We start from the raw sequence: 24,597 nt of genomic DNA on the forward strand, positions 1-24,597 counted from the left end.
CTTTACTAGCGTGTGAGATGAGTGCAATTGTGCGGTAGTTTGAGCATTCTTTGGCATTGCCTTTCTTTGGGATTGGAATGAAAACGGGCCTTTTCCAGACCTGTGGCCACTGCTGAGTTTTCCAAATTTGCTGGCACATTGAGTGCAGCACTTTCACAGCATCATCTTTTAGGATTTGAAATAGCTCAACTGGAATTCCATCACCTCCACTAGCTTTGTTCTTAGTGATGCTTCCTAAGGCCCACTTGACTTCACATTCTAGGATGTCAGGCTCTAGGTGAGTGATCACACCATCATGATTATCTGGGTCGTGAAGATCTTTTTTGTACAGTTCTTCTGTGTGTTCTTGCCACCTCTTCTTAATATCTTCTGCTTCTGTTAGGTCCATACCATTTCTGTCCTTTATTGAGCCCAACTTTGCATGAAATGTTCCCTTGGTTTTTCTTGAAGAGATCTCTAGTCTTTCCCTTTCTATTATTTTCCTCTATTTCTTTGCACTGATTACTGAGGAAGGCTTTCTTATCTCTCCTTGCTATTTTTTGGAACTCTGCATTCAAATGAGTATATCTTTCCTTTTCTCTTCTCTTCTTTTCACAGCTATCTGTAAGGCCTCCTCAGACAGCCATTTTGCTTTTTTGCATTTCTTTTTCTTGGGGATGATCTTGCTTCCACTGATACAGGCACGTAAATAAATACTTATGGGATGGGTATATAGACAGGCATATGAGTAGATTATCATTAAACTGTTCACATGATGCTGTCTATTATCACCTCCTATTTTTTATTTGTGTTGTTGTTTTCCCCAAGACAATACCTTAGAAACATTTAAACAATTTTTTATGATTAGAAATGGGATAATCCCCTGGACACTAACATGTATATACTCTGCATTTCAAATGAAAAAATTGCTAAACTCAGTACAAAAGGAGAGGTCGGGGACAGGCTGGAAACATCCATGTGCCATAAGGTCCAGTGGTATTTCTCAGACTGCTCCTTGTAGTCTGCTGGGAACCATGCTAGATCCTTTACTTTCCAACTGAACTTTAAAAATGATCATAGAATGGAATGGAATGGAACAGATCTGAGTAGAGTAGACTAGGGGAAAAAACATCAGTGCATTACACATGTGTGTATTGAACAAAATGTAAAATATTAAATATGTACTCTATACTGTAGTCAAAAAGGCAGAAAATCACTGACCTAATGGAAGCTCAGAAGCCCCTTGCTACAAAAAATATCTCTTGATACAGGAGACCCCGGTTTGATTCCTGGGTCAGGAAGATCCACTGGAGACGGGATAGGCTACCCACTTCAGTATTCTTGGACTTCCCTTGTAGCTCAGCTGGTAAAGAATCTGCCTGCAATGTGGGAGACCTGGGTTCAATTACTGGGTTGGGAAGATCCCCTAGAGAAGGGAAAGGCTACCCACTCCAGTATTATGGCCTGGCAGAGTCGAACACGACTGAGTGACTCTCACTTTCACTTTCACTTGCTACTGTGGTTTCAGAAATTCATTCTGTGTGATCAGTTCCATTGTGTAAGTATTGACCCCTAGCTGCTGCTGCTTTAAAAAATCAAATATTCCAAGGAAAGAGTATTTTTACTGTGACTTTGTTAGCTTGCTTTCCTTTTTGATAGGTTTCCTGGGGGAGCAGAAGCCTGTTTTCAGCTTAGCTATGTATGGAACTGTATGAAATTGACCAGTTTTTAAAATTCATTTATTTTTGCCTTTTTGTTTAAAGTTAGATCTATTGAAGGATAAATTGCATAAAAGTCACTTGTCTTTGGTTTACATATTGATGAGTTTTGATAGTCTTAGTCATGAAGCCATCACTGCAGTCAAGACATAGCATTTCCTTTTCATCCATTTATATTAACCCCCCTTCTGCTTGCTGAGCTCATGGTAACCTTATCTGATTTCTGTCCCTGTAATTTTGATTTTCTCATAAATGGAATCAAACTGTATGCAGCAGTTTATGGCTTACTTTCTTCACTTAACCCTTTTGAGACTCATTCACGTTGTTGCCATTATAAGTGGTTCTTCCCTTTTTGTTGCTCTGTTATTTTTTTGTTTATCCAATGGTGGACATTTGAAGTATTTCCAGATTTTGGCAATTATAAATAAAGTGACTGTAAGCATTCACATACAGGTCTTTGTATAGTCATGAAAGTGAAAATGAAAGTCAGTCGCTCAGTTGTGTCCGACTCTTTTTGAGCCCATGGACTATAGTCCACCAGGCTCCTCTGTCCTTAGGATTCTCCAGGCAAGAATGAATACCGGAGTGGGTTACCATGCCCTCCTCCAGGGGATCATCATCCCAATCTGGGGATCGAACCCAGGTATCCCACATTGCAGGCAGACTCTTTACCATCTGAGCCAACAGGGAAGCAGGAACATATGGATGGATGGATGTTTATAATATAATATGTGTAGACATATGTTTTAAATTCTCTAATGTAAATACCTAGGAGTGGGATTGCCGGGTGACACAGTAAGTAAAATCCATGGTGTGTTTAATCTTATAAGAAACTGCCCAGCTGTTCTCCGAAGTGGTTGTGACATTTTTGCATCCCCACCACCCATGTATGAGGGTTGCAGATGCTCCACACCCTCGCCAGCACTTGGTGGTGATATTTAGCCATTCTGGTAGGTTTTGTAATGGTGTCTCATTTTGTGTGTCTTTGCATTTCCCTGGTGGCTACTAATGCTGAACATTTTTTCATGTGCTGATCTTCTAGCCATAGCTCTCCTTTATTTTTTTTTTCTTATTATTGAGTTGTGAAAGTTCTCTATGTATTCTGGTACAAGTGTATAACCAGATATATGTTTTACAAATATGTTCTAGCACCTTGTGGCTTTTCTTTTCATTTTCTTATCAGTTTCTTTCAAAGAGTAACTTTTCATTTTACTTAGGTACAGTTTGTCAGTTTTTAAAAGATCTGTGTCTTATCTAAGATATTGTTGAAATTCAAGATCACAAAGATTTTATTTTCTTCTAGAAATTTTATAGTTCAAACTTACACATATAACTCAAGATATAGTACTTCATATATATTATAATGAATTTAAGTAAATATATCCACTATAAAATGCTGACTGTCATGTGTATTAGAAGAGAAGTAGTGTGTGGCTCAGATGTGTCCAGTTCTCCAGGCAAGAACGCTGAAGTGGGTGGCTGTTTCCTCCTCCAAGGGATCTTCCTGACCGAAGGATTGAACCCGTGTCTCTTTTATCTCCTGCATTGGCAGGCCGATTCTTTACCACTAGCGCCACCTGCGTAAACAGTACCTGTGCCCAGAAACGAGCAGGCTATTAACGTGAAGGCCGTGGAAATCTAGTTGGCAGTCGGGCTGTTTGGTTTCTGTTCTCCAGTCCCGTCCACCTCAGGCTTCATTGTCCACAGCGGTACGCTGCGGCCACTTTGTGCTGAGAGTGGGGCTCTGGTTTCTAGACGGTTCTCCTCTGCCATCCTGCGTCGGTAGCCTTTGAGGGCCTGTCCCGAAGCAGGCGGTCCCCGGGTGTGCCGCTGCCCTGCCCCCGGCAACAGACGGACCTTGTTTGTCGTTTGGCGCCAGGCTCCTCGTGGAGGGTGGGAGGCAGGTCGCATGGTCTCGGGCAAGCCCTGCAGATCTGGGCTGAGGGCTTGGGGCCTCCTTAGCACCTCGGTCCGTGCCGCCCGGTGGGCTGTCTTCTCCTGCCCCACCCCCAGGCCTTTCCTGGAAGCCCTCGGTAGAGGCTGGTGGGAAAGAGTTTGCAAGAGCATATAACAGGCATTGCTGTCCTAAAGGTACATGCCACCTCATACTTGACCTTGAAGAATGTGTTAACATTTTAGCTGATTTCTTCTTACCTGCTTACATACATTGCAGCATTTCGTTTCTACGATGCTCTGCCAAAACCGAAAACCATGTGTCCTGTCTCCCCGGGGACAGGCATGTCACACTTCAGAATTTAATTTCTTGGTCACCTTGTTACCTCAGATATCTGATGAGCTTCAGAACAGTTATGGCCATATAGATTATCCTGGCTTTTCTTGTCATTAGAACGGGAACAACTTTCTTTGGTGGCTTCCTGAATCCTAAGATGATATTTATTAGTGTAAATCTGTATGAATTTGTTTGGGGGTTGAAATTGGCTATATTTGCTAATGAAGTCCATCAGTGACGTAAATAAGATTGTTTGGGTTTATTGCAAAAATCTAGTTAGGGGAATAGATAACTTGCAGATTTGCATCATCTTCAGCTCACTGTAATATGTGAATTGAATAGTTGTACAATTCTGATGCCTCCACGGAAATATTTTCAGGAAGTGCAAGGGCAGATCAGAGCTAAGAGAAGTTTTTTAATGCAAGACTATTGGCAGTGAAAAAATAGGAAATGGTTTTTTAAAAAAGGATATGAATATGTCAAAATGAACTTTCTTCTTTTTTCTTTCTTTTATTTGACTTTTTTGTTTTTAATTTTCATTTTTCTCACTTCATTTATTCTCTAGTTTCACTGATGCCACCTGATATAAGGATATATTGTTTTTTAATGTCATTTTAAACATTTTAAGGTAATGTGAGTCACTATTTAATCATTCCCTAGGCTACTAAGAAATATTACATAGTGACATAGGAATTGATATTGTAATAACTAAAAAAATATGCCTCACTGGCTGAAAGAAATAAGAAAAGAAATAGAAGAATAAGTGGGACTTTTATAAGTTGTAAGTACTTGTCTTCCTTGCCCCATGGATAAAGGATAAATTTAGGAATAAATTAAGTGCAACTTTCAGCAATTAGTTTCATTCCCTGGTGCCTCAGATGGTAAAGACTCTGCCTGCAATGCAAAAGACCGGGTTTGATCCCTGGGTTGGGAAGATCCCCTGGAGTAGGACATGACAACCCACTTTAGTATTCTTGCCTGGAGACTCCCATGAACAGAGAGGAGCCTCGTGGGCTACAGTCCATGGGGTCGCAAGGAGTCAGACAGGACTGAGTGACTTTCACTTTCATTTCACTATAAAGCTTTCTTTCCTATAGGAAAATTTCTTGACAAGCCTACTAAAAAAAAGCATATCAATAATTTTTTCAATTGCAGCGAGGAAATTAAAGTTCAGCCAAGTCAGTTCAGAGAATCTGCTGAAGCAAATGGAAGGGTTTATGAGGAGCAGAGGAAGTTAGAAGAAAGCTTTACCATCCACTTAGGTAAGTGTGTTAACTTTTTACAGTCACCACTTTGTAACCGGTGAAACTTTTTTAATGTTTTTAAGAGAAAAATCCTTAGCATATGAGTGGAACATATCCAGGTTCTTTTTAAAATGAAAGGCTCCCCTGGTGGCTCAGACAGTAAAGAATCCGCCTGCAATGCGGAAGACCTGGGTTTGATCCCTGGGTTGGGAGGATCCCCTAGAGAAGGAAATGGCAACCCATTCCAGTGTTCTTGCCTGGGAAATCCCATGGACAGAGAAGGCTGGTAGGCCACAGTCCGTGGGGTCGCCAAGAGTCAAGACACAACTGAGTGACTTCCACTTCACTTTTAAAATGAAAAATTAGGTTCTTCTCCAAGAAAGCCTATGTTTCTTGGCTGTAAGTTTTCTATTTTAGCTCATCTATTATTTTTTTTCAAGTGCAAAGATGAGATATTAATAGTTATTAAAATAGAACATGATTAAAATAGAACACAAGCGTCCTCGGTGGCTCAGTGGTAAAGGACCTACCTGCCAGTGCAGGAGATACAAGTTCAATCCCTAGGTCAGGAAGATCCCCTGGAGGAGGAAATGGCAACCCCCTCCAGTATTCTTGCCTGGAGAATCACCATGGACAGAGGAGCCTGGTGGGCTACAGTCCATAGGTTTGCAAAGTGTTGGGCACGACTCAGCAAGTAAACAACAGCAAAAGAGAAAATGGAAAAGCCCATCTTAAAGTATACGTAGCGCAGATTTGCTGGGATTCCTGCCACAGGGATTTGCCTCCCGCTCTGCTGGCTTTCTGCAGCTGTCTAAGTATCTTTCTGGGCCTGCTGCCTTCCCCCAGGGGCCCAGTTGAAGACCATGCATAACCTGAGGTTGCTGAGAGCAGACATGCTGGACTTCTGCAAGCACAAGAGGAACCACCGAAGTGGCGTGAAGCTCCACCGACTGCAGACAGCGTTGTCGCTTTACTCCACGTCCCTTTGTGGCCTGGTGTTGCTGGTCGATAATCGAATCAATTCCTACAGTGGCATTAAAAGAGGTACGTTAACATTATGCACAGTTAACGCCCTCAAAGTTCTCCATTTAATGCCATTTGAAAGAGAAAGCAGTTAGAGGAAAAGAACTGAAAAAAGCTTGAGTCACCCCAGTCTTCAGGTAGTCCTGACAGCACACAGACCCAGAGGTGGCCGTGTGAGATTTGTTTCATACTTGACCACCCTTGGGGTGCTTCAGGGCATTGTGTTTTTCTTAAAATCCTATCATAGATAATACTTTTAAGGATCCTTTTCCAAGAAGGATCCTTTTCCTTATCACAAGAAGAATAATCAAGACATAAATACATTTTTCAATTTAGAAGCAGATCCTGAATAAATTTTAGTTCATCCATTTGTCATGATTTTTCTTTATATTTTTAAATAATCTATTTCTTAAAAATGCCAGGTTGAATTCTGCCTTCCCTCTTAGTACAGTTTATTTTTTCTGATGATGTTTTAAGAGTTTGACATAGAAAGTGCATTGAAATGTGGAACTGCTTTTAAGACGCTTGAATATTTTATTTTCTATCATAAATGTAAGAATTTGATTTTTTAGCACTTTTGGGGACTGGATTATGATCAAAGTATCTACTATTTAAAGAAGGTTTGGACTTATATTAAAATTTCCTTGCCTATTAATTATGTATTCTTTTGAGCCATTGAGAGAGTGAGTTTCAGATCAAAACCAAATTGTTGTCCCTTAACTTACTTAAGAGATAATTATAGAGAGGACAAGTATGAGATGGCGTCCTTGGGAATACTGTGTTGCATTTCTGCTGGATCTTTCTAAAGTAAACACTAAAGATCTGATACTTCACCTTTGCAAGTTCGTTAACTGTGTTGGGTCCCTTAGATTTCGCCACGGTTTGCCAGGAGTGCACTGACTTTCATTTCCCCCGGATTGAAGAGCAGCTGGAGGTTGTCCAGCAGGTCGTACTTTATGCAAGAACCCAGCGCAGGAGCAAGTTGAAAGAATCTCATGGTCAGTGAAACTCGGATTTTAAAAAATTTCACTTTGAGGATGTTCTGTCTCTAAGCACTCTCTTAGCATCCTGGCCACCCGAAACAGAGAAAGTTGTACTGGTGAGAAGGTGGAAGAAAGAAATTAAGAACAAATTTCAAAGTCTTTAGAAGTTTGAATTCTGTTCTTAATTTCCTTTTCTGCCTGATTTTGTTCAAGATCCTTAGAAAAACTTTTTAAATTTTGATTCTGTAGTTGTACTTGAAGTAGGCACTCAGTGAAAAGTTGGGATCCTTTTCTTCAAGTTCTGTATCTCTACAACGGATATAATTAGTACTGTAAAGGACATTGAAATCATAGGGTAAACAGCCCGAAATATACACTTCTTATATGTTCCATCTTTGATCCACTTAGGTAGCATGAAGTCAGTTACAAGAACTAGTTTTGGTTGTTCTTTTTTAAAAATTACTATGTTTAGAACTATATCCTGCTTTTTCTATATTTATCCACAATCTAAACATCCTTATAGGAAATTTACTGGAAGATGGTTTAAAAGCTATGGAAAAAGTTCATGGTGTCTCTGTTCAGTGATTTCTAATTATGTGTAAGAAAACCTTTGAAAAGACAGGGGAGACATAAAAGAAGATACTCTAGCTCAAGTTACAGAGTAATTCTGCTACCTTTAATTGAAAAATGGAAGTTTAAAAAGGAATCTCTTTAAAAAGTAAATTGGTGCCATAAGTTTGTTTAGTTAGGAGCTAAATATATAAGGGTAATATTCATTCAAGAGTATACATGAGGTGTATTTTTCTTATTTTTCTGATATTTCATCGTATGTCACAAGCTTAAAATTACAATATATGCTCTTATATGGCTTGAGAACATACTCAGTGTTTTATTATTTCTTATAGAAACTTGATGTCTTGCCCAAGAAATAAAATACGGCACATTTTTAAATAGTTGGTCAAACCTTTAAATCTGCTTCTGGTGCTTTGGTTGTCTGTCTTATTTGTTTGTTTTGCAGCTGCAGTGTTTCAGAGAAACCCTTCGAGTTTTTTGATGCTTTGGGCCCATGGGTTTTGTTTTTTATAGTAATCAGAGACACTGCTATACCTTTGCTTGGTGACTTTATTCTCTCTCCCATGTATGTTGAAGAATTCCTCCTGTTCTGATGATAGAAGGCAGTTCTCTAGAATCAACTTGATTAGCATTCATAATAGTGTCCCTGTTTATTCAGTAGACTTAAAAAACCTTTTTTTTTATTGTAATTGTTGCTGAAATAGGTAAAGATAGTCTTATACTTGCTAAGTCGCTTCAGTCATGTCCGACTCTTCGCGACCCCATGGACTGTAGCCCACCAGGCTCCTCTGTGGGGTTCTCCAGGCAGGCACACTGGAGTGGGTTGCCATGCCCTCTTCCAGGGGATCTTCCCAATCCAGGGATGGAAACCACGTCTCCTGTGTCTCCTCTTTGGTAGGGGTTCTTTACCACTAGTACCACCTCAAGATTCACAATTCAAATGTACAAATGAGCATACGGTGAGAGACTCTGACTCTGTCCACCAGCCATCTGGTTTCCTGCTCCTGGGGCAGCCAGTGCTGTGTCTCATGTACCTTCCAGACACGCGTTTATGAACGTGTGTGTGAGCACGTGTCTGTGTGTATTTACAGATTTTCCCACTTTGTGCAAATGCAGCTTTCTCTGCACACTCTTTTGTCCTCTGCTTTTTTCCCACCGAATAGTTTATCTTGGGCATCCTTCCACGTCTGTACAGACAGAGCATCCTTAGAGCCTGTTACTGCTGGATAAGAGTTCCCTTAATGATCAGGTCCCTGTTAATGGGCATTTCATCTGTTCCAGAGTTTTTCTCTTCTAAGTAATAAGGCATGAATAACCTTACACATAGATCATCTTGCATGAGTGTGCATATCTGTGAAACAGAGTCCTAAAGAGACATTCCTGAGCTAAAGGGCATAGGCAGTTGTACCTCTGATAATGTTAGCAATTACTCTGCACCATGACCCCACCAGTTTGTATTTCCACTCTGGGTAACCATGGCTTTGCTCTGGCAATGCTCGTCACTCACAACAGACCCCGGCTGAGTCTAGGAAATCAGCCTGGAAGTGTACCCCAGCAAGGACCTTGAGGCAAATTCCAGCGCATCCTCTTATTCTTCTGCCGACTCCTGCCTCCATTTCATTCAAAGAGGCATGGATGGGATCAGAGATGTTCAGCTATTATTCTCAGTAGTGACTAAAAGAATGAAGACAGAGATCACGACAGTGTAGGAGAAGGCGGAGGGTGCTGAGTTTATTTATGAGAGGTTAGTAAGTGTGTGGGGACGGAAAGTTTCTAAACCACATGGTTAGGGCACCGTGTGTACATCATGGTAGTATTTTGTTCTTGTTCAGGCAGCTATTTTGTGGTTTTTAAGTGAGTCAGTGAAACAAGTAGGTTTATAAAAGACTCCTTTCTTAGAGGAGCCCGCGTGTTGTTATAGCAGAGTTGCCAAAATGCTTTCCCCATCACTTCCTTTTCTGAGACATGCCCATGTGTTTGTTCTGCACGTTTGCATCCTGGTACACAAGTTTGTCTATTCTAAGACACTCTGCTATTTTTCTGTGTTTTTTATATCAGCATCTTTGTGTTTCCGTGGTTCATGATAAGCCAAAAGCAGTTTCATTTTTGTACATGTTTTACACCCATTTTTAAAAATAACCATCTTCTTTAGTGTTACAGGGTATTACCTTTGAAACCTGGAAAGCAGGGTAGGCTATAAACTGTTTTTTTTTTTGTTTCTTAGGAAGGATTTTGTCAGTTTCAGATTGCACGTGAACAAAATTAAAGAGTCCCCATTTACTGTTTTTTTTTTTTGTTTTCTGTGCTGCGAGCAGCCATTTATTCAGAGCCTATCAATTTCATGGGTCTGTATGAGAACCCATGCATTAAATGTGGATTCTGGCAACACAGAGCCTTATGTCTATGCCTCTCCCTCCCTCAGTTTATTTATAAAATATATGTGTTTACAAGGTACAGTGTTATAAATCAATTACTCAAAGTAGTCAGTGGGTAAAACGCGGCGTTACTTTTGTTCAGAACTTTTTTAAAAACTATAATGCTCCCTTGGTAGTTTCAGTTTACTCATTTGAAGTTCTGAGTGTTTTCAAGTGCTTTTCTGATATTGAAGGCCATTGCAATATAGTTTTATATTTAATTTGTATAGACATATAGTTTCTTAAAGATAGGTATGCTAATAATAATCATGCTGCATTTTTCAGTTCTCTTAGGATTCTTATAAAATTCAGATGTATCTTCTATTAAAAATATATGTACACATATAAAATAATATGTTCAGCCATAATAATGAATAATCAAATGTGCTATATTTTATTTTACCAACATTTATCCTTCAAAGTAACGTCATGCCTTCTAAAAGGAAAGAAAAACTATTGAATATCTGGGGGGGAAAAGAAGACTCCATTTGAAATGGAATCTCAAGTATCTGTTTGGAAGAAATTGTATATAGTGTCAGAAAAGAAGTGACAGATTTCAAGGATGGGCTGAGTATCAGTTGATTCCTGGTGCTGCTGACCATCAGCCTGCGTCCTGAGCACGTTATATTCTCAACAGTGACTCAGATCCTACAAATAGCGATGGCCACCCCACAGCCCCTAATGAAGTTACTTTAGGTGTCGTTAACTTAGCGCCCGGACCCGCCCAGTGAAAACAGGGCCTTGGCAAGTCTCCTGTGGTCAAGACCACAGGATTTGGAATCTGAGTGTGTGAGTTCCAGACCTGGTTCTGCCACTTACCCGTGCCTCCTTCCTTAAATGAATTAACCCATCTAAGACTTTGTTCTCATGTATAAGGTGAAAAGGGTACAGTGTTGTGGTTAGAGGAGTTTTGTAAGAATTAAGAGAGACCATCCATATAAAGCATGTATCAGACCACCTGATACCTAGAGATCCTTAGTAAATGTTTGCTACTGTTGTGGTTTTTGGGGGACAGTAGTAGTGTGTTCTCATACGTTAACTGTATTCTCTCACGTTGCATTATCTTATGAATAGATTCTGGAAGCCGAAATGGAGGAAGTGATGATAAGACTAAAACTGCAGATAGAAACTATTTAAATATTTTACCTGGTGAGTATTATTTCACTTGCAGTTTTCTTATAATCACATGCATTGAAATCATAGATTTGAAACACAAGTTCTTTTGGTATACATTATACAATTTGTCAAGTGTATCACCTTAGAACTTTCTATCTCTGTAAATACACTGTCACAGTGTCCAGCAACTAAATCCTTATTCTTATACCAGCCCTGAGTTTTCCCAGATGCATATAAGAAAAATTCCTCAAGCCGTTGCATAAGTTTTTATTATTATTTGCTACTTCACACATTGTTTCTTAGTTTCTTAAATGAGCCAATAAATCATCTTTCTTCTGATATATAAACAACAGTAAATAGAGATGTAAATAATTGAACACGTGGGAAGAACACGGGTCATCTGATTTAGAATCTTTTTTTTATTGCCATTTCCCCATAAATTTTCCTGTCTTCCCTTTCTTTAAATCTCCCGTATCTCTTGGGAATATTGCTTATCACCTGGTAGTTCAGGCCCTTGATGCTCTGCCAGACTTCATGCCCTCTGATGACCCTCAGCAGTGTTTGTATGACAGGTCACAACAGGAAGGTCCGTTTGCAGACATTGTGTCAAGTTTCTTCAACCACATGTCATAGGTACACAAACAACCAAGGTTGTCTGGCCCCGTTTCCTTCCCCAGATTTTCGATGCCGAGGCCACATTCCACGTAATCCTGGTGCTCACTACCCTCCCGGCCAGCTCGCTTGTGGTCGTCGGCTTCCGAGTGCGCGCCCACCTCAGACAGCCCACCCCGGAGGGTAATGCTAAGTGGCAGGGATTGCGTCACCACGTGGCAGTTCTCCACTTTGTGGAGCAGGAAACTCCTCCTCTCTGTCTAAAAATGCCTTCATTGAGACAGGATTTATCTTATCTCTTTGTAGATCCATAATTTAAATCATCTATATTTAGTGGCTTTCTTAAAATGTGTCACCCTTATCTGTTCTGGAGGTACAGATGTCTGATTTTTTTAAACTTAACTCTTTTTTGCTGTGTGTGTTTTCCATCTCAGTCCTTCTTGGAGAAAGCCTGTAGGTGAAAATCTGGCTGTTACTAGTAAATCAGGAGACTGTGCCATAAGTCAGCATCAGAGAAGGAGTAATAAGTGTTCAGTGAGCTATGCTGGTAGCTTCTGAGTTTCCGTTTGGAGAAAGCTTGCCAGCCTAGCCAGGAAGGATACAGGAGATTAGAAGGGTCCAGATCACAAAATGCTTCTAGATTTCAAAGTTACAGAGAGTTTGATTTATGTCTCTTTTAACCAGTGAGTTTGCTTTGTCGTTATCTAATTACCTGTAGCTTGTATCATCTTAAGAATTAAACATCAGCTTCTTTAATTCTTAAAACGGCTTTGTAAGGAAAGCAGTCAGGCGTTATTTTTCCCATCTAATTCATGAAGTACAGAGGATCCATAAATTGAATTGATTTGCCCAAGATCACTCAATCAGTCAGTACTAGACGCCAGATCTTCTTAACACCCAGTCTGGTCCCTTTTCCTACCGTCTTCTGTTATTTCAATCACCGCTACCAACTCCGAGACCCCCATGTTCCTCACGGGTAAAACGAGGCACAGGACAAGTCGTCTGAGGTCAGAGAAAGCAGTGCCAGCTTGGGGATTAGGAACACCTGACTTGTGCACTAAGTCATCAGCCCCCGTGCTGGCCGTGGCCCAGGTTCAACATGGTGACTCCCATCACCTAAGCCATCAGCCAGAGCTCGAAAGGTGAGGCTTCGTGGGACCTGCCTGGTTTCTGATAAGCAGTCTGCGTCTCCTGTTGCCTGCCAGGGAAATGTCAGCCGTACCACTTCTTGCCAGACAAGTTTTTTTCTCTTAATGTTTCTTTTGTCTAGTTTGGCCTGTCACTGGCCTTTCTTTAATTTCTTTTATGGCTTATCTAGTTCTTGTATCATAAGTCAAAGAAAAAAAAAAAACACTTTTGACTAGGGCCTATCAGTGACACAACTTATGTACACTTGTAACTGGAAATGGTTAAACACTGTGCCAGTGTGTGTTAAGTGCTTTAAACATACTCTGTGTTTATAAGTAAATATAAAGTAAAATCATAAGATAAGGACCTTGAGGCCAGGATGAGCGGAATTTGTGGGGACGTGGGTTAGTGATGGAAGACTAGGTTTTAGAACAGCAGGATTTTCCTCGAAGAACATCTCAGAATTTCTAGTGAGGCAGGTGTGTTTATAAAAACATATTTTTATATGCTTTCTATTTGTTTACATTGACAGAAACTGCCGAATATAAAAGCCAATGGCTGGCATGGCTACCTAGGAAATGGAGTGATTGTAGAAAGCCTGGATGTTAAGGCTTGATAAAACAAGCTTTTGGTTGAAAACATTTGATTCCCATTCAGCAAACCAAAGCTTACCAGGTACCTTCTATGTACCAGGTCCTGTAGTTTCATGAGCTGCAGACAGCACGATAAACGAGAGAGACAAAAGTCCTTAAGTCACGGCATGTAAACAGTGGTGCACTCTTTAAAACAACCTGGTAAACAGATAACAAAAGAATTTCAGTGCTGAGGAGAAGATAAAACAGAACAATGTGAAAGAGAATGAATGAGGGGTGAGGGAGTCCTACATCAATCAGATGGGTCAATCAAGGAAGACTTCTGGGAGGAGGTGACTTTCCTTCTGAGACATGATTGGTGAAAAGCAGTCATCTGGACAGGAGCCATGGGGGAAGGGCCCTCGGGAAGCAGCCCTGGATCAGGAACGAGGCTGGTGTATTTGAAGACCTTAAGGAAGGCCGTGTGGCTGGGGCAGGAGGAGAGGGTGAGACAAGAGGATGGAGTTTGGGTTTTTTCCTGAGTGTCATGTGAGCCTTTTGGACCATATTAAGTGGGAGAGTTATGTAATCTGATCTGTACTTAAAATCATTTTAACTGTACGTGTGGATATGATCTGTTGGTGGGCAAGAATGGGAACAGAGAGGTTAATTTGGAGACTGTTGCTGAAACCTAGGTGATAAGATGGTATTGTGATCTAGGGTGATAGCAATAAAAATGCAGTGTTGTTCAGACTTGAGATAGTTGAGGTGATTGTTATAGATCACTTCATGGCAAATGGAAGGAGAAAAAAATGGAAGCAGTGACAGATTTTATTTTCTTGGCCTCCCAAATCTCTCCGGGCAGTGACTGCAGCCATGAAATAAAATGCTTGCTCCTTGGAAGGAAAGCTGTGACAAACCTAGACAGTGTATTAAAAAGCAAAGACATCACCCTGCTGACAGAGGCCCATATAGATAAAGCTATGATTTTTCCAATAGTCATGTACAGATGTGAGAGTTGGACCATGAAGAAGGCTGAGCACCAAAGAATTGATGCTTTCGAACTGTGGTGCTGGAGAAGACTTGAGGGTCCCTTGGACAGCAAGGAGATCAAACCAGTCAATCTTAATGGAAATGAACCCTGAATATTCATTGGAAGGACTGATGCTGAAGCTCCAGTACTTTGGACATCTGATGGGAAGAGCCAACTCATTGGAAAAGACCCTGATGCTGGGAAAGATTGAAGGCAAAAGGAGAAGGGGGTGGCAGAGGATGAGATGATGAGACAGCACCATGGACTCAATGGACATGAATTTGAGCAAACTCCAGGGGATGGTGGAAGACAGGGAAGCCTGTCGTGCTGCAGTCCATGGGGTCACAAAGAGTTGGACACAACCTCGCGACTAAACAACAACACTGAAAATAGCTGGTGGTGAATTGGATGGGGGCATATGTCCTGAGAAAAAGAAAGTAATGAAGGCCAACTCGTGTGTTTCTGTCCTTGCAGCTAATGGAAGGAAACTGGGCCCCTAAACTGAGATGGAGAGGAGCAGATGCAGGATGTGGGGAAGACAGGTCTTCAAGTAGCCTGTCTTGACATGTTAATTTTGAGTGAATTAGAGCGCTTTGAGCATTTATATCAAAATTGTGATGATGAGCACTCATTTGATGTACTTTACTGCTTGGTGGTCTCTTCATACCAGTTTATGAACCTAAGATGAATTCGGCCATCTCCTCTCTTTTCCATCACCTTTCCGAGAATTCAGTAGTGCTACTCCAATATTTTGGCCACCTCATGCGACGAGTTGACTCATTGGAAAAGACCCTGATGCTGGGAGGGATTGGGGGCAGAAGGAGAACGGGACGACAGGGGATGAGATGGCTGGATGGCATCACCAACTCGATGGACATGAGTTTGAGTAAACTCCAGGAGTTGGTGATGGACAGGGAGGCCTGTCGTGCTGCGATTCATGGGGTCGTAAAGAGTCGGACATGACTGGGCAACTGAACTGAACTGAATCCTATTTGCTTCCTGAGTTCCACACAGGTCCCTGATAAACTCTGCTGGTTCAGCACATTGACTGCCCATCCCAGTCATCTCTGAAGCCCACTAGTGAACGTGCTTTGTGTTTCTGAAAGTCATGATTGTTATCTGCTGTTCACAGGAGAATTTTACATCACGCGGCACTCTAACCTCTCAGAAATACATGTTGCTTTCCACCTTTGTGTGGATGACAACGTGAAATCAGGAAACATCACTGCTCGGGACCCCGCCATCATGGGGCTCCGAAACATCCTCAAGGTTTGCTGTACCCACGACATCACGACCGTCAGCATTCCCCTTCTGCTGGTGCACGATATGTCAGAGGTAAGCAGATGGGAACAGTGCCAGCGTTTGAGAATGTGGCAACACTAGAATAAGCATGTTTACATTTGAAAAGCACTTTTCGTTTTTAATGAACCTTTACATCTCCTATCTGGTTAATACAATCGAGTGACATGTCATATAAGGCAGTGAATAATCCCGAGCCACATATGTTCAGAGTTACAGCATTCTCTTAGGGTAGGCAAAGTAGAACGTCAAACTTAACTTTAGCTTTGGGTGAGGCACGTGCCTCTAATCCTCCCCTTCCCTCCCCCGACGCCCGCCAACTTCTCCTCATTTTTTGTCTTTAGGTAACATTAGGTTTACCTCCGCATTTGTATTGGCTTGGATAACCATTCAAATTATTTAGCATTCTCTGAGTAGGCAGTCGAAAGAGATGCTTGCTCATTGGCAGGAAAAAGCCAGCCTCCTTTAACCAGTTGGTCAAGGACACTGTTGCTATAATGCACACTGGCTTCTACAGCTAAAATGTGGCACAGTCGTTCACCCCGTTTGCTATAGACTGTATTTTCCGGTTTTAAATTTAAAAAATCCTCCCATGTCTGCTTTCTCTCATGGCTTTCTTCTCTCCCCTCCATGAAAGCTGGTTACAGGGGATAAGTTGTGGAAATAATACAGAGGTTAAATCCAACTTTAGTTAGAGAGTCTGGAGGAGCAAAACAGCCTCAAAGCAAACAGGTGCTGGCTGGTCCTTCCGGGAGAGCCAGTGGCCAACGGGGTGAAGGACCCGTACCAGCAGCATGGTGGTGCTGATTTCGAGTGGCATTCTTTAAAAAGCAAAATGGCTAGCCAGCAAGGACAGATTGTGAAAGGAAGGGCATTCACTCCTTGATTATTGAAAGTTATTTACCAGAGTAGCTATTTACCAGATGTGTGTAAACCCTCTTACCAAAAAACTCAGTGCAGAAGATTTCATGTTGTACTTTTCAGAGTGACTGAGTCCCCGCTTAGACTCATCATATTCAGGAGGCCTCACTTTAATTGCAGTTCTCTGTATAAACACACACACAGCTCAAGTCCATGTAAGACAAGGTGATTTAAATGATTTCCCACTGACCATCCGTTTGTGTTTTATACCGGACACACGCCCTTCTGATTAAGAGAACTCTGGCTCCGTTTAATGAGAGGAGCGTCAGCGTTCTTAGCCTGTCAGCCTCAGTCATACCTCATTTGACAGTAGAAGTGACTGACCAACAAGTTTTATTGTTTTCTTTTCTTCCACTGTCGCTTTATGAGTTTCAGTCCCACCAGGAACTTTTAGCCATCCTTCTCATCACAAACCAGCCCATCTATAGCAGAGTCTTTGGGGAGAAACAAAGAAAGTTTGTGACGAGGTCCGGCCCCACGGAAGTATCCAGACATGCCTGCAGCTGGACTCCTGGTTAACCAGTTTATAAAAATGGTTCTATGTAGGTGGGAAACAACCTCAAAGGCAGCATTTCCAAAAGTCACCAAGTTCGGCTTCACTCCCAGACATCTGACACTAGCAGCGTCCCCTCTCCCACAGTGTCACAGAAGTTACATGTTTTAAATCGGGACAGCCAGCTGCAGAACATTAAGTCTGCATCCAGAGTCCCATTTTAATTCACAAGAGTAAATCAAGCCACGCTCCTCCCATCGGTCGTATTTAAACATCCATTCAGGTCACAGAGTCTGTCCTGCAAACTCAGACGACACTGCCCAGGATAAAGAGGCGGTGTTTGTCTTAGCTTTCACACAAGGGTCCCACTGCATTTCGTCTCTTGTTTTCTTCATGTAACAGACAGACTTGCCACACACTCAGTGCCCACACTGCAGCGCATGTGAGCTGACACCACTGTTGGCAATGGTCCTGTCCTGGGGTTGATAAAATGAATTGCAATTTTTATTAATTTTTTTTATAACTTTATTCATTTTAATTGGAGGCTAATTACTTCACAGTATTGTAATGGTTTTGCCATACATTGACATGAATCAGCCACGGGTATACATCTGCTCCCCATCCTGAACCCCCCTTCCCACCTCCCTGAATTGCAGTTTTTTTTTAAATAATCCATTGGCCAAAAGGAAGATATCCTGCTCTTACCAGTTCTATCCCTGTAGATCTTCATGCTCTGAAGACAGTGTCATCCTGGAATCAGTCTAACCTGACAGATGGGGAGTGAACCTGCAGGTCACAAACCCCAAGTTCCTGACTTTTCCTCTTGTTTGTGCTGTGAACTTGACTTGTTTGGGACTCAGCGGGTTTTAGTTGTGATGGTCGTGGTCGACACAGATGTTGTTGTTTTTAACCTTTCTGTTGTTTAGTCGCTCAGCCACGTCTGATTCTTTTGTGACCCCCTGTACTCTAGCCCACCAGGCTCCTCTGTCCATGGGGTTTTCCAGGCAAGAATACTGGAGTGGGTTGCCATTTCTTTCTCCAGGGGATCTTCCCAACCCAAGGATCAAAAACCCACGTATCCTGCATTGGCAGGTGGATTCTTCACCACTGAGCTGCCCGGGAGCCCTTTTAACCTTTGTTAGCATATAATACACCCTGGGAAAAGCACACCGAAACACACAGCTTGCACGTTCCCCAGCTGACCACCAATATCACCAGTGCCCAGGTGATGAAGCAGAACGTCACCAGCCAGCACCCCGGAGCCACCCCAGGCTCTCGTCCAGCCACTTAACCCGCATTCTCTCCACTGTTCCCTCCACAGGGGTGACCGTCATATTCACTGAAAAGCACAGATTAGTTAGGTGTTTTTTCCCTACCAAGTTCTGTCAAAAGCATGATTTGCTTTGTTTGTGTTTTAGGAAATGACTATACCCTGGTGCTTAAGGAGAGCGGAACTGGTGTTCAAGTGCGTCAAAGGTAAGATCCAACCTTGTATTTAACAACAAGGACCTGTATTTCTCCCTCGAAAATCTTGACAGTCAAGCAAGCCAGGTGAAAGAATGTGGCCATTCCTTTGGTCATCTGGTGCCCCAGTTAAATGGTTTAATGAGCAAATCCTTCATAATGGGCTTTTTAACCTTTTCCAATCACAAAATAAAATCTCTAGCCCTCGTCTTTGTTTCAGGTCATGCTGTGCAGTTTGTAAGATCTCAATTCCCCGACCAAGGCTTGAACCTGGGCTGCAGCAGTGAAAAGCACCCAGTCCTAACCATTAGGCCTCCAGGGACATTTCCAACCCTCTTGAAATGCAGCGATATTTGAACATTGATAGAACTTACTCTCAGCTATCTTTCATTTTCCCGAAAAGAAGATAGAACCACATGTTTAAGGAATCTTTAATGACCTGTTTTGGCTTCGTTGTGTGGAGACAAAATAGAACTCAAGAAATGATCATTCCAAGTGTTTTGATAGCACTATGTGAAACCGTGCTGGTGTGGAGAATTAAGGATTACAGAAGTGTATCTGGCCCTCGGGCTTAGCCTCTCCCACGGGGAAGTGGGTACCTAAAACGTGAAGACAGGTAGCCTGACCGTAAACATCCAGTTTACTTTCAGTAAAGGACAGGTAGGCTTGAAGACCAGAACTCATCATGCAGCCACGTTTGTTGCTCTGTTCCAGGTTTCATGATGGAAATGGCCTCGTGGGACGGAGGGATTTCTAGGACAGTGCAATTTCTGGTGCCACAGGTGTGTTACCGGGTGGATCTCACCCCAGTCCAGCTCTGCATAGCATTCCTCACAGACGTGGCTAGGCACACTGCCCTGCACACAGTGTTGTGATTGTTGTTTAACCTCTCAGTCATGTCCGACTATTCACGACGCCATGGACTCCAGCCCGCCAGGCTCCTCTGTCCATGGGACACTCCAGGCAAGAACACTGGAGTGGGTATCCATTCCAAGGGATCTTCCCAACTCGGGGACCGAACCCGCATCTGTCTCCTGCATTGGCAGGTGTATTCTTTACCACTGAGCCACCTGGGAAGCCCCGCCCTCAACTCATTACTGCATAGCAAAATGCTCACAGCTTTCTGTGTTTTAGGGGGAGAAGTGTTCGGAGCCATCAAGGCACTCCGTTTACCGTCAAAGATGTTAGCGTCTACCACTCGAGGGTTCTTTGATTAACACAAAGCCAAACTTGGCTCCTCTTTCCTTTTTTTCCCCACATTTATGTTCTATAGAGTCTAAAGAGTTTGTAAAGGCAGACATGAGCAGGAAACGATTCTGTCTTCTGTGTAGAATTCAACACAATGAGTGGTACTTTCATCTCTGATTACACTAGTAGTATTGAGGGCTTTTTCTAGTTATCAGGCTTACTGCTTGACAGACACAGCGTGGGTTCTCAGACACTGGGGCCACGGAAATGTCCCTACCCAGAGCTATGCAGTTGAATCAGTTTCCAAAGATGAGGTTCTCACATTCCACTTTATGTCCAGGACTTAAAGGACTTGCATTACTTCCATGTTTTAAGATGCTTAAAAACATTTTTTAAAAATCACTGATAGTTTAACAAATGCAAACTCTTCTTTCTTTGTTACCTCTTACAGAGTATTTCTGAAGAGATGTTTTACCAACTTAGTAACATGCTTCCCCAGATCTTCCGGGTGTCATCGACACTGACCTTGACCTCCAAGCACTGAGCCCCCACAGACCAGCATGCTGAAGAAGATGCTGGGATCCTGTCAAGCAGAAGATGCCCAGAAAGAGAACTTGTCACCCAAGGCACAGATCCAGTCATGATAAACGTCTGCGAAACATTCCAAAAACCCAGATTTGTACAGACTGGTGATCAGCCCCTTACTTATACATTCATTCTTAAGCCCTGTTCATGGGGAAAAAAAGGTCTTGTTTTTTTTTTTCCCTACTGTTTCCCCGTTGTTCTATCTGTGAATATTGGTGGGTTCAAACTTTCTCTGTTTCACACATGGGCATTTGATGTAGGAGATTATTCACTACAATTTCATGGAAATACTTGACTTTTCCAAAAGTTTGAATCCTACCCAGGTACAAGGCTTATCAGTGAGTCACTGAGTCATGTCTTACTCTTTGTGATCCCATGGACAGCAGAACCTGACAGGCTAGAACACTCCAGGCAAGAATACTGGAGTGGGTTCCCATGCCCTCCTCCAGGGAATCTTCCCCACCCAGGGACTGAACATGCGTCTCTTACATCTCCTGCATCGGCAGACGGTTCTTTACCACCAACGCCATCTGGGAAGCTGCAAGAAACAAAAAGCACTCTTATTGGTTTGCCTGCACATAATCACTTACAGAAACATGTTTGGCAGAGACAGTGCTTTCTCATAACACAGAAAGTGTCTTGACCTACTCAAGGCAGCAACTGTCCAATAACAGCCCCAAGGAGAACACCATTCCAGGCTGGGTCCACAGCTCACTATCACTTTACAAACCCTTTTCCAAAGAGCCCGGTGGTCCCACCAAGAGATGTTCTGCCCTTGGAGCAAGAGATTGTCTTCTAAGCACAAATGCTACCATTGCAACTGATTCTAACACAAAACAAGGTAGGTAGAAAGTGGAATGTACTGGTACAGGGTCAGAGACTGCTGGGGTTCATACTGTGTCAGCTCAAATTGGAGGTGGGTGTAGTGGGATCAATAAAAGGCGTTAACATTCATGCCAGGACTTCTCTGGGGGTCCAGTGGTTAAGACTTCACCTTCCAGTGTAAGGCGTACAGGTTCGATCCCTGGTCAGGAGCGAAGATCCCACTTGCCTTGTGACTAAAACCAAGACATAAAACAAGCAATATTGTAGCAGATTCAATAAAGACTGTAAAAATGGTCTGCATCCAAAAAAAAATGTTACAATTTGTGCCTATTCAATAAATTAAGTGTTTGGGATTAGCAGATGCAAGCTTCTATGGTGGGCTGCAGTCCATACAATCCACAAGGTCGCAAAGAGTCAGACACGACTTAGCAACTAGACAACAGCCAAGATTGGAAAGATCCAGCAATGATGCTACATACCATTTTGTTTTTAACTTTATAGTTTATATTGGGGTATAGCGGATTAGCAATGTTGTGGTAATTTCAGGTGGATAGCAGAGTGACTCAGCCATACATAACACATGTATCCATTCTCCCCCAAATTCCCCTCCCATCCAGGCTGCCACATCACATTGAGCAGAGTTCCATTCTTATAAACACACACCAAACACTAAGCTGGTAGCAAGTGTGTAGTTAAAAGTACCAAATGGTACAGATTTTAGTGCAGCCGTAGATGATGAAGTCCGTGGTGGTGTGCTTGGACCGAGAAGGATGAGATTAAGATTGTACCCCCCATGTTCCTGAAGGCTTCTTGGATGGGAGTGGTTTCAGACACTCCATGAATGAGAAGGAGGCTGCTTGGCAGGCTGAGACGAGGAAGAGCGCCCACCGTATGCAGTCCAGACGGGAGCAGGGGTGGAGTGAAGGGAGACGGTGCAACACCAGCGGAAGCTGGGAGAAACAAACTGACCGCAAAGGCCTTTCAGGGATATTGTGCAGACCCGGGGGCCTCAGTCCAGACTGTGGGGCGGTGGCAAAGACCATCTCGGTGAGCATCGAGTTCTCAATTGGTACAAACAGTTAAGGATCCCGAAGACAGATGATGAGGCCCTCAAGGCTTTAAAAGCATGCTCTGGAGACGAGGCGGGCGCTGAGCCTGAAGTCTCCGGTCCCCCCTGCCCTTTCCTCCCCTGCCCCCACGCACATACTCAAAACCCAGCAAGGCGGTAACCTCGCTGCAGCAGGGAAGGGTGGCCCCAGCTGTTTCACAGCATGGCAGTGTGACCCGAGTCGGAGAGAGGCATGAAGAGGAATTTGAAGGGAAACAGCTTAGGTTGCCTGGGTGCTGGCTGAGCTGATCTCCTGGCAAAGCACACGCCATCTGTGTCACTTCTGTTGGATCCTGGCTGAGTCTCACGAGGAGGAAAAAAAATGTTCCACAAAAGAAAGATGGATTCACGGAAAGAGGCCTGTTTCAGAGGCCCTCGGAAGAATCAGCCGAGCTTTGCTGAAAGAACAAGCAGAGCGGAAAGGGTGGCTCCTTGGGCCTGTTGTTCAGTTTCTAGGTGAAGAATATCTCTTCTGTTGCTATTCTTCATTTGCTCTGTCATGTCCAACTCTTTGCAACCCCATGGACTGCAGCCAGGCTTCCCTGTCCTTCATTATCTCGCGGAGTGTGTTCAAACTCACATGCATTGAGTCAATGATGCCATCCAACTGTCTCATCCTCTCTCATCCCCTTCTCCTCCTGCCCTCAATCTTTCCCAGCTTAAGAGTCTTCCAGTGAGTCAGCTCTTCATCATAGGTGGCCAAAGTATTGGAGCTTCAGCTTCATCATCGGTCCTTCAAATGAACATTCAGGGTTGATTTCCCTCAGGATTGAGTTTTCCCATTTAGGTGAAAGTGAATGAGTATCAGCAAGCGGTATGCAGTATCAGGGCATACCATGCTCCCTGTCATTCCTGGCAGGTTCACAAAATCAGAAACAAATCCTTGCCATTTTCTGTTCACCTGTGAAGTCTCGTCCTGGTGAAATGTATCTTGGAAAAGATTTTTTTTCAGTAGCTCAGTGACATCATTAAGACACCTTTAAGGACGACCAATTCGAGGAACCTCAAACTTAGAAATATTTCCTCAAGGGTACTTTACAAAGGAAGGGGCAGGATAAGATAATGTGGGGGGCAGATCCAGCGGAGCCTCATTCAGTTCACAGCCCGTGTTTGCCGAGTTTCTTCTACACACACAGGCACAGAGCTGAGCAAAATCCAGCCTCCAGAAACTATACAAGGACGATGGATTTGAGGAGCTACTTGATTCAAGTGAGAAGACTTGGTAGGCTTTTCTAGGATCTGCGCTGCTGACCATCTCTAATGACCAGAACAGAATCCCAGCTAAAGCCTCAACATGGATGGCTGGCCTCTGAGGGTCCCTGCCAGACAAGTATGTGATGTCCTCATATATACAGCTGCAGTTACTATCATACACCCAAGGTCTCTGTTCCTTTCCTGTTTTCCCAGAGGAGGGCCAAGTTCCTGGAATGTCCAAGTCTGAGAACTGGTCGAACTTAATACTACCTGCAATGAATCTTCCTTCATTCATCGTGGCCTCTATATTTGCAACTTCTCCTACTTGCTAACATTTATTTGTAACCCCAAAAGTAAGTAAGCATCTGCCATAAAGAAGGTTGAGTGCCATAGAATTGACACTCTCAAATTGTGGTTCTGGAAAGACTTTGAGTCTGTTGAACAGCAAGGAAATCAAATTAGTCAATTCTAAAGGAAATCAGCCTTGAATATTCATTGGAAGGACCAACGCTGAAGCTGAAGCTCCGATACTTTGGCCATGTGATTCGAAAAGCCAACTCACTGGAAAAGACCCTGATGCTGGGAAAGATTGAGGCGCAGAGAAGAAGGGGCTGACAGAAGATGAGGTGGTTGGATGGCATCACCAACTCAATGGACATGAGTTTGAGGAAACTCCAGGAGATGGTGAAGGACAGGGAAGCCTGGCGTGCTGTAGTTCATGACGTTGCTAAGAGTCAGACACAACTTAGCCACTGAACAAAAAGCAATAGCCTCATCAATTCCAAGTTGCTTGGATGTAACTGACCCTCAGGATGAAATGGGGGCCCTTGGCACCACTCTGGGCATCATATGTGCACACACACATGCAGAACGGTGGAAAACCGAGCCAGCAGAT

The 24,597-nt window shown here is 42.9% G+C and overlaps 1 protein-coding gene across 1 annotated transcript in view; it reads left to right on the plus strand.

Moving 5' to 3' along the window:
- The window catches only part of FERRY3 (FERRY endosomal RAB5 effector complex subunit 3), a 37,552-nt gene extending 15,793 nt beyond the window's left edge, over window positions 1-21,759 (plus strand). The window contains exons 7-14 of the mRNA XM_020869787.2: window positions 5,083-5,189; window positions 6,018-6,215; window positions 7,064-7,192; window positions 11,239-11,313; window positions 15,758-15,960; window positions 18,757-18,814; window positions 19,517-19,584; window positions 20,442-21,759. Of these exons, the coding sequence (XP_020725446.2) occupies window positions 5,083-5,189; window positions 6,018-6,215; window positions 7,064-7,192; window positions 11,239-11,313; window positions 15,758-15,960; window positions 18,757-18,814; window positions 19,517-19,584; window positions 20,442-20,534 (931 nt within the window). The 3' untranslated portion in view covers window positions 20,535-21,759. The remainder of the gene's footprint in view (window positions 1-5,082; window positions 5,190-6,017; window positions 6,216-7,063; window positions 7,193-11,238; window positions 11,314-15,757; window positions 15,961-18,756; window positions 18,815-19,516; window positions 19,585-20,441) is intronic.
- Window positions 21,760-24,597: the final 2,838 nt, after the last annotated feature.

Source organism: Odocoileus virginianus, chromosome 23 (genome assembly GCF_023699985.2).
Source record: "Odocoileus virginianus isolate 20LAN1187 ecotype Illinois chromosome 23, Ovbor_1.2, whole genome shotgun sequence".
Classification (NCBI taxonomy): domain Eukaryota; kingdom Metazoa; phylum Chordata; class Mammalia; order Artiodactyla; family Cervidae; genus Odocoileus; species Odocoileus virginianus.